At 37.6% G+C, this 15508-nt stretch overlaps 1 protein-coding gene across 9 annotated transcripts in view; it reads right to left on the bottom strand.

Moving 5' to 3' along the window:
• The window catches only part of LOC126299535 (SR-related and CTD-associated factor 4), a 197143-nt gene that overhangs the window by 159359 nt on the left and 22276 nt on the right, over positions 1–15508 (bottom strand). For 5 of the 9 annotated variants that reach the window (XM_049991516.1, XM_049991520.1, XM_049991521.1 and 2 more), the window contains exons 2-4: positions 2836–2964; positions 2304–2465; positions 1857–2207 (exon numbers count right to left, since the gene is read on the bottom strand). In XM_049991516.1, the coding sequence (XP_049847473.1) occupies positions 1857–2207; positions 2304–2465; positions 2836–2964 (642 nt within the window). The remainder of the gene's footprint in view (positions 1–1856; positions 2208–2303; positions 2466–2835; positions 2965–15508) is intronic. The other 4 variants (XM_049991518.1, XM_049991519.1, XM_049991523.1 and 1 more) reach the window with 1 other exon arrangement.

The following is a 15508-nucleotide window of genomic DNA, read 5'->3' as shown; positions in this document are numbered from 1 at the left end:
TGGAATGATCAGATTACACAAGTTACGGGCAAGGCGAGATATAGATTGTGGTTTATTGGTAGAATCCTGAAGTGATGCAGTCCTTCAACAAGGGAAATTGCTTACAATACGTTAGTTTGTCCAGTCTTAGAGTATTGTTCATCTGTACGGGACCCTTACCAGATGGGTCTGATTCAAGAGACTGAAAAGGTCTGAAGAAGAACGGCAAGATTCTTGACTGGTACATTTAGCAATCGCAAGAGTAAAGAGCGGCAAGATTCTTGACTGGTACATTTAGCAATCGCAAGAGTGTTACAAATCTTATAGATAGTTTGAAGTGGGACACACTTGCAGACAGACGGCCTGCTAAATGGAAGGGGCTGCTCACTAAATTCCGAAATCCGATCTTTGCCGAGGATGTAGAGCATATATTATTACCACCAACTTTCTAATCACGCAAAGATAAGGGAAATTAGAGCACATACTGAAACGTTCAGTCATTTTTCCCCTCACGCGATCCACAAGTGGAACAGAGGGGGGGGGGGGAATATGACTTTGGCGCAAATTGTGCCTTCGGCCACACACTGCTTGGTGGCTAGTGGAGTATATACGTAGATGTAGAACCACAGCAGCAGCCAATCAGAGACTGAACTTGGCAATGCCTTCTGTTCTGCAGAACAGTGTCATAACAGTATGCTATATCAGGTGCCAGTTGCCACTGTCAGTTCCTGAAAATACTTACAGCTGCAAAAGTATTTGGTTGATTGGTTCACTGGGAGTTAAGTGTCTAAACAGCAAGCCCATCAACCAATCAATCTATGCGTAGTTCATCCAGAGTTAGTGACATCCACGAGGAACATGTTCTGATGACGAAACTACACAGAAGCGGTAAAATTGAGGCTTTGAAAGCAAAGCTGATGCCATAGCCAGTACATAGGTCACAGCAGTTGAGGAGTCTCCGAGGACTCATTCTTGGTGAGAGAAACCCCGTGCCGCATCTGACCCCTGCCAACCCGATGAAGTACGAAGGCAGTTACAGAACAAAGAATGCCTTCTAGTTGGCAGATTTATCAACTGGACTGCCAATAATAAAAACAAAATGACAGAAGTAGGTAAAACACCAAGTGGGTGTCCTTGGGGCTCTGCATGCAACACTATAGCCATCACATCACTGATACATTATTGTCAAGATGCTAAAGAGTGTCCACTATTCAACAGGGTGGTACCCCCAAAATGAAAAATAGGATATAACAGGAAAGGAAGCAACTGCATTTAAAATACAATAAAAGGGGCAGCTACTCAAAGGCTGACAAAACAGGATTGGTCCCCTGCAAAGTATTTGATCTAATTTGTTTTTGTCATGTGCTTTGTTTCTCTGTGCAATGAAATGAAATGTGCCTAAGGCTTTTGTAGCTGGAATCACCCTTCTGGGGTATTTGGCAATCAGGTGCAAGTCTTTTTAGTTAATGTCACTTTGGCAACTTGCCCATCGATGATCATCACCACCGCCATCACGAAGACAAAAAACACGCACAAGTGGAAAGAATCCCCAACCAAGCCAGCAGGAATCGAACCCAGGGCCCCGAGATCAATTAGCTGCCTTTCTTCATGCTTAACCAGGTTCCATTATCAATCATGTAATTATTCTGATCCAGATACAGGCAGCAGAAGTTAATTGCCAGGCAAGGAAATGGTGGAGAATGGGGATTTGCTTTTTTCCAGCTGCAGGTAGTTCATTTCACATCTAACTTTTAAGCTGTCATAATTTTGGACTGAACTGTGAGAGCAATACTTCCTTTGTTCCTTTTAAATAGCAAGTATGTGTACTACCAAATATAACTAATAGCAGAAAAACTGCCAATTGTCTGTGGACTCACCACTTCTGCACACACCTGATTGCTATTCAAACTTGCAGTGTCAACAGCTTGGTTTGAAACTTGAAGTGAAGAACTGTTGCTTGAATCACTTTGAGATGTCCACAAAGGTGTGCTGCTATCGGTTGATTTATTATTTGATGAAGGAGTCTTGTTTGGTGTTCTGTTTAACTGAGGTGGTGTTTTCCCAACATTATTCATAGTTGTTATTGAGCCATTATTTGGGGTGTTTACTTGCGCCTGCTCCTTGTGTATCGGATGATTTGGATCCGCAAGATCAAAAAGAGGTTGTATAACCTCAGATTGGAAAACTGAGTTCTTCTGCCACAAATTCAGCACCCTAACAATCTTGCTCTGTAACAAAAAAGTCAACATTCACAAATAGTATAACAATAATTCGAGGACTACTCCCTCCTAAAAGTAGCCATGAAGTAATAGCTGACAACCAACCTTTTCTTCTGGTGGGCACTTGAAAAGATGTACAAAAGTATTTTGCAGATTTTTTGCAAATCTGGGAGCAAAAACATCTTTGTCAGCTCCAAACTGATGCCTCGACTGCCGAACAATTGAATCAATAACATATAGTCCAGGAACCTTATACTCAGGCCGGCACTAAAAAAAAAAATCAGTTACATCAGTGAAAAATAGTATCACATTTAAAATAATGTTATTTAACTTTTACCGTATAATGAAAGAGAGACCACACGTGTCTTGAGTGTGCCTATCTGGCCAAATGGTACTGATATGAAAAACATGATTTCATAAATTACTTTAGGAAAGTTAAATATAAAACTTAATATCTCAATAATAAATACCTAACTACTAAGTATATCAGTCTGTCAATGCTGTCCCATAGAAATTAACAGAACATGTTCTTCATTATTAACCACACATTAATATTACTCTAACTAAATGAGTGTACTTTCTACATATATCAGCTGGATAAGAGATGTGAAAAACAAAATAAAGCAAAAAAGGTCACCTTCTGAATGAATTTTTCAACACTTTGAACAACATGTTTGTAGAATTTTATGGCTTTGATAGCTCCTTTAGTTATGCTAGTCATTTTGGCTTTTGATATAGGTGGCTTCACCTCATACAGAGCTGACAGCTGCAACAGAAGAAACAGGCATCAAAGGATATTTATGTGTCAACTATGTTTGATTGCATAGGGAAGTAGTAAGTCAAATGATGTTGATTGCATATACAGATTTTGGTCACAGTGTGGCCATCTTCTATGCTAAAAAAGACATAAAAAGAAACCGTTACGATAAGGTAATGTGCATGTCTCATTAAATGTAGAGTTGTATAACCTTTAAATGTGTCAATCAGAAATACATATCAATGAATGTAAGTTAAAAGTTTAAAATCACTTTTATATGCAGAGTCCCGAATGGACTATTCATGTCAAAGGCCAATTTTGCACTGAGATCGCTGTTTACGGTTACAATGCAGATGGCTTCAGTGTTCTTCATATGAATCTACAATGACCTCTTTACATGTGTGATGTGTTGAAAACTTTACTTTACAATTAGTAAACGCCCATGCTATTATTTTATACTTTTTTAAGAACTTATTTACATAAAACAAACAAGGTGTAACTACAAATGGTGACTAATGTTTTTCAGTTAACAGTTAACTTACTGTAATTGCTTCTTTGAGCAGTGAACATGGCCACACAGTGACTGAAGTCTGGATATGCAATAAACATTATTTGCAACTGGCTACTGTACCCTTTACTATTTGTTGTGTGTCAACACTTTTAGTGAAAGTGAATGTGCTTGTTGGGGGGGGGGGAGGAAGGGGGGGAGAATGAAGGGGGGGAGAATGGGGGGGGGGAGAATGGGGGGGGGGGTTGGGATGCCAGGCATATAGGTTTCAATAATTTTTAATGTTCACAATAACGAAATGCACTTAGTTGAAAGAAATGAAGCAAAGTGAATAAAATTCTGATATAACATTCAAATTACCAAAACATTTATTTTTCATTTAGTCAGTCACATAAGGTATGTAATATACCCAGAATCGTTTAAAATAAAAATATAAAAACAAAATGCTGACTATGAAATAATAATAATAAACATACGGCATAAGAATGTACCTCATTTCCTCACACTTAATAATGGGATATGAAAGGGAAACATGTCAGCCTTTGCCCAATGTTAGGAACTATAACGGTATTCACCTGGAATTAATGGGGAAAACCCCAATTGGCATAACTGGATTACATAAACAAGCCTGAATCCTCTTTACATCAACAGTTTCTTTAAATTCTGAATTCATTTTAATAGTTAACAGTAACCATACTTTCATGTAATGATACTAAAATATTTAGATGTTTTGTCCACTATTCCATTCATTTTAGTGAATTCATGAATAAAACACAATTAAGTAAAGGTTAAGCATTCGTATATGGAATAAAAGTCACCTGCTCGGAGAAAAGCTTTCAGTTTCAATTTAAAAAATCTGCAGTTTTTCTCGAACAGCTGTCATCTGTTGTAGTTGTCTACTGAAACTGTACACAGCAGAGTGCTGTGTTTTAACCTTACTTAAAGATATGCTCACGACAAAAACTGTTCGTCATCTTATGACCAACTGAATAGCTATCACTGCCCTAGTTAACCAAGTTCCTACTGTCAATCACAAATCTCATAAGTGAGAAGATTTATTGTGGTGTCAGTTTAAGCTTATTATATAGAGGTTAGGTTGCTCACTTTCTGGTTAAAACTATTCTTTGTGATTGAGCAGAATTGCCCACAAGATGATATACTCTACCACATCAAGGAATAAAAGTATGCCAATAGGATGAGGAATTCCGTCTTTTGCGAGACACCTTTTCAGTTTTGTTTTACCCAGGCATGTTTCAGCACTTTTTGTGCTTCAGTGGGTTATTTTATTTTCTTAACTTACATGAAGCTAGAAGCTATTGGGTATTTATGTTGATAACTAGTCTGCTACACAATGTAAAATTTGTCATGGCTTTGATAATATAGTGTTTTCTCATATGTTTTGGCAAGGTGAATACGCTGATTTCTGTGACTTACGGTCATTTGATAATGCACTTTCTATGAATTTTCAAACATGGGTAGAGTTTTGTCACTATTCAATGGAAACACCACAACATTAAAGCCATGACAAGTTGTAGATTGTGTAGCAGATTAGCTACCAACAGAAATACCCAATACGTTCATGTGAGTTAAGAAAATAAAATAACCCACTGAAGATACCATAAAAAGTGCTGAAACATGTCTGGGTAAAATGAAACTGAAAAGGTGTCTCATATAAGGCGGAAATCCTCGTCCTATTTTCAAAGCAAGTACAGACGTAAGAAGAACTGCACCACCACAAGATGATAAAATTATGCAAAATAAACAAGTTTTAGTTTGTCACTGGCACTAACTGTTGAAAACATTTTAACTGTAAATACAGTGGCATTCAGTTTCTGCAACAGTTCATGAAGATGGGCCTTTAGTAAAGGATCTCTATCTACTATCAATACCATATATCTGGTATCCTCTACCTAAATGATCAGATTACCATTGTAAGAGACTTGAAGGACAGTATAAAAAGGAACTTGCGTAAGAAACAAGATGCTTAGAGTTTTACTGCACTTACAAGCCAGCCTCTTAGCTGTGAATCAAGAGTTGCTTCCCTCCAAAAGATGAGAGTATGTTATTCATTTTCTTACCTGAATGTGAAACAAGCATAACGGCTATATTTGCAAACAAACCAATTTTAGAGTTGTCAGCAACAAATCAATGCAAGGCACGACTAAATATTAAGAAAGGATGCAACCAAAGTATGGGACTTTGACAAAGATTCCATTACAGCAAATTGCTGCTCTAAAAACCAAAAATACCAACATCATATTTCTTACAAAGATCCTTGTGTTGCTGTCATCATGCTATGGCTGCCTTAATTTTCAAATAAATCAAATTGAGAAAGCAACCCCCAGACTAGGTACATACATAAAGTGGTCTCTCTTGGATAATTGTATACTGCCCCCACCACTGCTGCATTACTATATCACAAAAGCATTATGTGATGTAGCAAATCACACAATACATAGCTTAAGAAAGAAGCTACAAATGGTAATTTTGTGAGTAACTAAACTCTACATGTTGATACGAAAGACACAAAAGCATAATATGACATTTATTCTTTCTAGATACGCTATTTAATGATTTATCATTAAGCAATGAACAGATCAAATAAAAGCCATGCCAAAAATATGGAAAACCCTGTGTCAATGGAGCTCAATGCATCTGCAAAAATCCATATATCGACAAGATGGCAGAGAGCCTCTGAATTCGAAACTGTTGCATATGTGATAGGACTTAGATCCTACTATGACTTTCAGAGTCCCAGGTGGCTGCTATTTTCCTTGACTTAATACAGTTCTGCATTGCTGTTTAGTGAACAAAATATGAGCCTATTGAGTATCGGCCAAGATTTGTGACCAAATTCAAGACTTCCTTGCAGATACATCAACATGTGACTCTTAATACGATAAAATCTACAGATGTAGAGGTAGTTTGAAGAAGCTCCATATTGCTGTTTGCAGATTATGCAGTTGCTTATAACAAGGTATCAAAGCCAGAAAACTGAAGTGAATTATAGGAAGACATACAGAAGAGATCAATGATTGATGCAAGGGACTGGCATTTAGCATGGACATAAATAAATGTAACATATTTTGCATTACTATGCAAAGAAATCCACTACCATATACTTCAACTATTGGTGAGAAATCACTGTAAACGATAACTACTATAAAATACCTATGAGTAGCCATTCAAAGTAACATAAAGGTGGAATGACAACATAAAAAAAATGATATGGAAAGCAAATGCTAGACAATTTCATAGAAAGAATCTCATGGAAATGGATTTCATTCAAGAACGAAGTGGCTTACAAACCACTTGTTCAACCTATACTTGAGAACTGATCATCAGTCTGGGACCCTTACCTTAACACAAAACCCAGAGTTATCTCTTTTTTATTATTTTGACAGAAACTTAAAACCGGAGTATACTTGGACAACTTAAGAACAGAGCTTCAAAAAAATAAAACCTTGCTTATAACCATTTCAGCACTGATAGTTATGTGTTAGGCCACTAGAAAGCATCTGGCCCTACATTTGTAGACCGGCTGTGATTTTATGATTAAGGTGGTTGCCACTAGATATTGTCTTTACTGCGTGCAGCTTTGGATACTAGACAATGAAATGCGCACTTTCTGTTCTCTCCTGCATTGACGTTTAGACAATGGTTTCAGGAAACTGTTATGAAATACATGATTAGGTTAGTCTTCACACTACACATGAACTAAAAAATTGACTTCCGCGTTTCAGGCTATTAGTCAAAGTGTAGTGCACGAGTATACTCAAGATTTTATTACCGGTGATGTTCAAAACTTTGTAACTCATTATTTTGAACTTTAAGAGCTATCTTTATACATCTATATGTAATGCTGTTCATTGTACGATGTTTCTCATTAATAAAAAAATAATATTTTTTGTCACATAATTTGAAACAAATATCAATATGTTAAGGGGTTAACAGAAGAACTAGAGAAGCTCAAATGATGACTAATATGTTTCTTCTTGAGCTTGTGAGATCAGAGCGAGAGTGTTAAGGAAATACTCAACAACCTCTAACGGAAAATGCTACAAGTGAGAGATGATGTGCATCATGGAGAGGATTACTATTGAAATTCGGGGAGAGTTCTCTCCTTTTTTTTAAACCGCGGTAGAGCGCACAAGAGCAAGCCCTGCCGCGAGCGGCGACAGGTCATAAACACTCATTATCAGAATGCAACAAACAATGCATGACACAGTACAATAATGCATTTTCAGCTTAGAGTGACGTAAACCCCTATAACAAAGAGAACGGCACATATCAGATCAAAGCAAAATAAGCAATCGATTCAAACCAGACGAAGCACATGAAAAAGGAAGGGCACCCGCCTGACACATAGCAATGGCTACTTGATAAAGCTTAACTGTTAAGCTTATGACTCGAACCAAACTACTGTAGCTGTATCTTCAAACCATTCGACCTCAATTGTGTCTCAAGTTACAATGGACCAACTTTGTTTCGATTTGGAGGGGCAGTCTAAAACTTTTATCGTCACTTGAATTTCAAGTCTCAAATTTCAGGTGCGGCTTAAGATTCGGGAAAATCTTTTTTCCTTGATTTCGAGTCTCGTTTTTCAGGTGTGGCTTAGATTCGAGTAAATACAGTACCCTACCTCCTGCCCCGAATATGTTTATGAATCCAGTGCATCTGCACTGAAGCACCTCAAGTTAATATCACAGAGCAGAATGGGCACCCTAATCAGAACTCAATTTTTGGGAAAATCAGGTACTGAACTTGGGGCCCTGTATGTTATGATAAGCCAAGCTCATCAATGAATAACAGAGCTCTTCAATAAGTTTTATCTATACATCGCATAACTACTTTTTAGAGTAACTTTTGGTTGCAGACCACCACCACCACCACCACCACCACCACCACCACCACCAAGGTATTTGGAAATAATATCTCATGTGTTACATGTGAAAATTGGTAAGTCAATAGGAAATTTGAGATGTTTAATGGACAAGGTCCTCTGTCTAGCACTGGTAGTACTACCTGGAAAATGGATGATGATTAAAATTTCCAGACAATGATCTTTAGTTTTTTATGTTGTATCAAATGTATACATTAAGAGGGCAGTATACGCCTCTCATGGCAAAGGTGGAGGAGAAATTAATAAAGCTTTGTACAAACAATTTCGGTGTCTATTTATATTAACTCTAGAAAATCACAAGAAATTTTAGCTGAGCACTCAGATGGGACTGGAATCCTTTCCTCTAAGGATTCCGAGAACATTTTGCGTGGACCAAATAACATAAAAAAATCAAAGATGTTGAAAGTATTTGTAAAAGTATTTTGTAAAACATGGTTTATAAACCATGTTTTACAAATACACTTTGATTGGAAGAATATGGAAAGTAAACCACACAAGGGCTTGTAATAACACACTCAATGTGGAAGGAAGAAAGGTTGGTTTTTACCTATTAATTTCTACATTATGCTCTATAAATTCCATAATAGAAGAGAGCCTTCAAGGGTGTTCATCAAGTCTAATTATAGGTTAATTAGCAGCTTCTGTTAACTATAGCAATGACTTATTACAACTAACGTTAATCTGCCGAGAATCCTTCTGGGTTGTATGGCCATGGTCCATGGAAATCTTCTATCCCTGACGTTTCGTCCAAAGCTATGTTGGACGTCTTCATAGGTGTTCCTGGTTGTGCTGAGTCTTACCGACTGATGAGTGGGGCATCAAAGAACGGCCTAAATACTGTGGAAAGTAGTTGTGGTTTGGATTTCACGTGATAGCAGAGATAAACCTCATCAAAGATAAAATATAAATATCAATCATAGTACGTCAAAGATAAAAACTTCTCATCGATTCTGTAGCGCCACTGTCCATATATCGCTGAGTTTCATAGCTTCTTCTTTTCTGTTAAAATTATCCACAAGTTTAAATATTTTGATGGCTTTTCTATATAGACGTGGATAATAGTTCGTTCAGTTTCTGAAAACTTCACTAAGTGATCACCTGACTGAAGAGCATGTTTCACCACGGCTGACTTGACTGTTTTCCCTAGTTGGCAAAGTCTTTTATGTTCTTTCAACCTTGTATTCACACTTCTCTTTGTAGTTCCAATGTAGACCCTACCACATGTACAAAGAATCTTGTATACACCACTTACAGACAGAGGGGGACATTTATTCTTAACGGAACAAAGTGCTTGACCTATTTTCTTAGTTAGTCTGAAGGTTTATCACTGCTATCACGTGAAATGCAAACCACAGTCACTTTCCACGGTATTTGGGCCATTCTTCGACATACTAGTCGTCAGTCAGCAAGACTTAGCACAACCAGAAGCACCTCTAAAGATGTCCAATGTAGCTTTGGATGAAACGACAGGGATAGAAGAGTTCCATGGATCACGGCCATACAACCTGGAAGTATTCTCAGCAGCTGAAACGTCCGATCGTGAAAGTCTTGATTGTATAACATTAATCTACTCACACTGGTAATTATGAGAATAACTTCTAGATTAATTAAACTGTACCTCAACAGAAAAGCAGCTACATTAAAAAAAGATAAAAAAATAAAAACACAGCTCTTTCTCTTGGTGTTTCTACCTAAAACTTTAAACATAGCATATAATAACTTTACTGAGAACACTACCAGCTTTCTATACACTGAAAAAGTTAAAAACATGTTTAAGGTGAATGTTAATGTCAACTGGAATTTACTTGCCAGTGTCCAAATAATCCAACCAATAATAGTAAGAGTGGCAAATAACATTTTCTTTTGCTTTAGTTTTCAATATCGGAGCAGTTCTAATTCCCTGCCTGATGCCTGCCAGCAACCCATAAAAGAGTTTAACATCAGAATAGAAAACTAATTTCTGAACTCTAAATGTAAGTGCACAGCCTATTTGAAAATTATTTTTACTTCTAGTATTGTGGATGTGACTTCACCCTAAATTCACACTTATAATAACAACAAAGACCATTAGGGATTAAATGTATTCTCACATAAGTGTAAGAATTGCAAGGTCCCTGGCAAAGCTTCTACAGCCTGTAGAATAAATACTAGTTTTATCCTTAGCTGTATTGCTCTTGGACAGTACTGACAAAGTCTAAAACGTATGCCAGTAAATCACTTCTGCAGGTCAACACAAAGAGAGATTTCTGAATGCAAATCAAGCAGAACTGAACTTTCTCCATTAACTTATCCATGTACTTGAGTCATCTCAGTGTATTATTCATCTGGATGCCTACGAACTTCACACGCAGATCCTCATAAAGGTAGTTCTACTTCAACATGGTCCAGTCACATTAATGTGAGCACCACCTATGTTCAATGTCAATGTGCAATAACCACATGCAGGTGACACTAGCAGTGGAGGGTATATAAAGTGTGCTGGGGGTTTGAGGAAAACAGTGCAGTCATTTTTATAATGTGGAAACGGAGTGATTTAGCTGACCCTGAAAATGGCACCATCATTGGCTTTCGGGCCAGTGGAAACATTTCAAAAACAGCTAAGTCTGTAGGCTGCTCATGTATAATGATGTCTAACATATGCTACATAAGTCAAAATGGCACCATGCAAAACTGGCACCAACGTAACTGCAATGCACTACAGGCCATAGATGACACGAGTGCATGATGGCTGTGAAGATGTGTAGGGCAAATCAACATGTAACTGTTGAGCAACTGACCACACACATGAAACAAAGAGCTGCCATCAGTGTCTCCACAAGGACCATTCGGTGAGCTTCCACAGCAGGCACCTGGTTCATGTACCCATGATGACATGCTGACTGCTGTTCATCAGCAATGAAAGCTGGAAGGAGGGAGCATTATGGTCTAAGGAATTCTTTTCATGGCATTTCTTAGGTGATCTCGTCATTCCGGAAGGTGCACTGGATCAACACAAGGGATCATGTCCACCTTTACATGCAGTTTGTTTCTCCTTGGCATGCCGGCATGTACCAACAGGACTATGTAACATGTCACACAGCTCGCAGTGTACATGATCTGTCCGAACACCACCACAATGAGTTTGCCTCACTCTCGTGGTCACCTAACTACCCAGATTTAAACTCAACTGCAAATCTGTGTCACCACTTCGATCGGGCTGTACACTGGCACACACTCATCATTTTCAATTAATTCAGGGGTTATTTTTGGCCAAACGCAACACAGCTGTAGCTTGTCAGCCTAGCTATTTCCCTGACCTAGCACTGAGTGTCTTCTGGCTTTTCCCTAAACTGAAAAGGGATTTTTTAACAGGGAAGATATTATGCACAGAATTCAATGGAGCAGTTCCACATCATACAAAAAGGTGCTTTCTAGCATTGCTTCCAGCAGTGGCAGCAACGTTGGAAGGTGTGTGTAGAAGCTGATGGAGATTACTTTGAAGGTGACTGATGTCAAACAATTTTATCTGAATAAAGATTTATTTACAAAATCTAAGTCATATACTTTTTGACCTGCCCTCGTACATCCCCTAATGAAATCTGTCAATGATGACAAAATGATAGGAACAATGTTGTTTACAGCTGCAACAACATAAGGAAAAAGTTACATTTATTACCCACCACTAAAGTTATCAGTGTCTCAGAAAGGAGATTAATACGCAGGCAAAAATATTATCATTTGTCCAACAATCTATAATGTCTGATAGATAGCAAAACAAATTTCAAATCTTGACTAAAATAATTTCTTCTTGATAACTTCTATCCCGTATATGAATTTTTAATTAAAAAGTGATAGTAAATGTAGGTTAAAAAATAAAAATTGGTAGTTAAATAACGATTGCTAAAGGCTAATACATTTGTTCTTATTAACCTATGGTCAGTGAGCTATTAAAAACCTGAAAATGGCCAGCAGCCAGCCATATTCACAAAAAATCATATGTATGTAGCATGTGAACTGACTGTTCTCCATCATTACGATAAAAACGTGCAAATTATCTACAAAACATTTAACTAATATGACTGCTGTATGTATACCATACACCCAAAGTGCATTCCTCAACATTTATGGTAACTAAGAATAAAAAATCGGATATAGACATGCATTTTACAAATGATAACACTATTCTATGACTCTGGAAAATGCTAGAGTCTTCTAGGGATCTAATTTCTTTAATTTTAGCATTACATTCATTACATGTCCTATAGGGCACAGAATTAACACACAAAAAGCTACAGTATGACCAGAAGAAGGCAGGTGCCACCAAACTGAATGAATTTCCCAAAATATGCATAGGTTGGAAATGTATTGTTCAGGAGCTACAGCCATATAAAACGGCTGCCTGCTGATTAACAAGTGTATGGTGTAAAGATGAATGTTCCATATTATTCAGTATCTTACGAGTGACATAGGAAGCATATGACAAACATCGTAAACAACATGGAGACTATAATATGATACCAGTGGCAATATTTTCGGATTGGCTAAGCTATAAATTAGTCACCACAACCAGATTCACATACATTGGCTTCAACAACTAACAAATCAAATTGTGAAAATAGGCACCAAAAGGTGATGTAACAGCAGCCACTGACATTACATCACTGGTTAATGCCAATGACTAGTAACGAATATTCCTCTTCACCCACTGTATGGAAGTAACTTGCCTGTTATGCTAAGAAGCACAGATAATGGTTAATTTCCAGAATGAGATTTTCACTCTGCAGTGGAGTGTGTGCTGATATGAAACTTCCTGGCAGATTAAAACTGTGTGCTGGACCGAGACTCAAACTCGGGACCTTTGCCTTTTGCGGGCAAGTGCTCTACCAGGAGTGGTAGTTCTGCATGGTTCGCAGGAGAGCTTCTGTAAAGTCTGGAAGGTAGGAGATGAAGTACTGGCAGAAGTAAAGCTGTGACGACAGGGCGCGAGTCATGCTTGGGTAGCTCAGATGGAAGAGCACTTGCCCGCGAAAGGCAAAGGTCCCGATTTTGAGTCTAGGTCCGGCAAACAGTTTTAGTCTGCCAGGAAGTTTCAATGGTTAATTTGCATAAACCAAACAGTTAAAGTAAGGAAAATTTTAGATTTGTAGCCAAGGCTGGTACAGTAAATCCAATTTTTTCTGGGATGTACACTATGTGATCAAAAGTATCCGGACACCCCCAAAAACATATGTTTTTCGTATTAGGTGCATAGTGCTGCCATCTACTGCCAAGGCCTCCATGTCAGCGATCTCAGAGGCAGCATATATTAATTTTTGCCATGATAGTGGTAACAGCAATGAAATTTCTGGTCTACAGCTACTTGACCAAATTTGCTTGATTTGATTCCCATTGTGCTGCTATGACATTAGTACCAAGATGTTTTCTCTGTGCCCCGTATATGTCTGAAGTAGTGTGTCTTATCAAAAAGAGGGTTATAACTGAGAATATTATGAGTAAGCACCTTGGTGACACACAATGTCCTTTTTTAAGCATCTGCCCTCATGTTTGCTGAGAATATCTGTAACATTCTCATTTTAACAAGATAAATCTGGGACGAATCACACAGTCCTTTGAATCTTTTTCTCTCTATACTACTGCTTGCTAAGGATCTCTGATAATGAAAATACCGAAGTGTATGTCAGAAAAGCATTACTTAAGCAACTTCTTTTGAAGATGAATTACACTTTTTAAAAATTTACTGTACTGAAACATAGTGTGGTGTATCCTTTCCTAACAACTAAAGTTACGTGGTCACTTCACCTTAATCTGCTGTAAATGACAATGGCTCAATATAACATTACATTTGCTTATATTGAGATTCAGATGTCACCCTTTGATGAACTGCTGATAATCTGTACAGCTTCTGGCATTTGTAACAATAATGTGCCAATGCCACTTCTCTGTGCAGCAATATTGTTCCAAAAAAGATCACAGAGAGACAATCATCATCTATTACATTATTATTATATAATGTGAAAGTCTTTCAACACTTTTTTGTCGCACGCTCAATACTATTTTCACATTAATGAAGGTTCTGCAATCAAGAAAAGAATGCTGAACACTGAGAAAATCTTCAGTTTAGTCATGTATCTGGTGCGATTTTCCTTTTGTATTTTGTTTATAAAATAATTATAAAAAAGTGAATCACAGCCCTTCTGCAAGGTGAGTAACAAGGTGCAAACATCTTGTTCTTGTCATTTTCTACAGTTTTCTTAGTGTGTTGAATGAAATAGGAGAGCTGAAAATCTTACAGCTACAACTCCTAAATCCACGTTGGCTCTAATACAATTCCTTCGTCCCAAAAAGTCATCACGGTCATTAAAAATGAGTTCAGTAATTATATAACAAACCAATATGAATGAAACTTATATATGCATAACTGGCAATACTTGTGTCTTTTTTAGTTTTTCCAGCAACATTTAACAAATGCTGGCTACAAGTTCTGTTGTGTAATCAATATAGAATCTACTAGATTTCCCATCATGTACCACAGCCTCACTATATACCAGAGTGGCTACACGAACTTGGGAAAGAAAAAAATCCCTGAGAACTCCAGATGCGAGAAGGAAGATAGTGTCAAGAAGTTCCTGATTAATTAATCGTGAGCAGCGATGGGGAGGGGGCCAGAGGGTGGGGGTCCAGCATATGACAGTAATAACTTTAGTTTCTTCTCAGCTCTGAGCTATACGGCATCCACAAGCAGCAGATTAACTGCAGTTTTCAAACATTGATAATTTATATGAAATAATATTCATATAATTAACACACTTTGAATTAGTAAGGATTTTAAAATTTGTGGTTTGTAAGTCAATCAAATTCAGTTTCAATGCTAGGTTAAAAGTGCAGAATTCCCAGAGATTTCCCTGATTCTTCCAGGTAAAACATAATTCCCTGAGAATTCAGAGTTTTCCAGGAGAATCACCATGCTGCTCTATCCCAAAGTCATTTATACACACACCAAATAAAAGTTTTACATCACCTCAGTTCCGAGAGTTCTGGAACACGTACAGAAAATTGGAATAGAGATCAATATAAACATCATTTCTATCCTTTTTATTGCTCATGAAAACCACACATTGCATGTCGTACCACCATATAGTGAGACCTTCAGAGATGGTGGTCCA

This window comes from Schistocerca gregaria, chromosome X, assembly GCF_023897955.1.
Source record: "Schistocerca gregaria isolate iqSchGreg1 chromosome X, iqSchGreg1.2, whole genome shotgun sequence".
NCBI classification, from domain to species: domain Eukaryota; kingdom Metazoa; phylum Arthropoda; class Insecta; order Orthoptera; family Acrididae; genus Schistocerca; species Schistocerca gregaria.
Note: the sequence above shows the minus strand (reverse complement) of the source record. Positions and strands in the feature narration are given on the sequence as shown.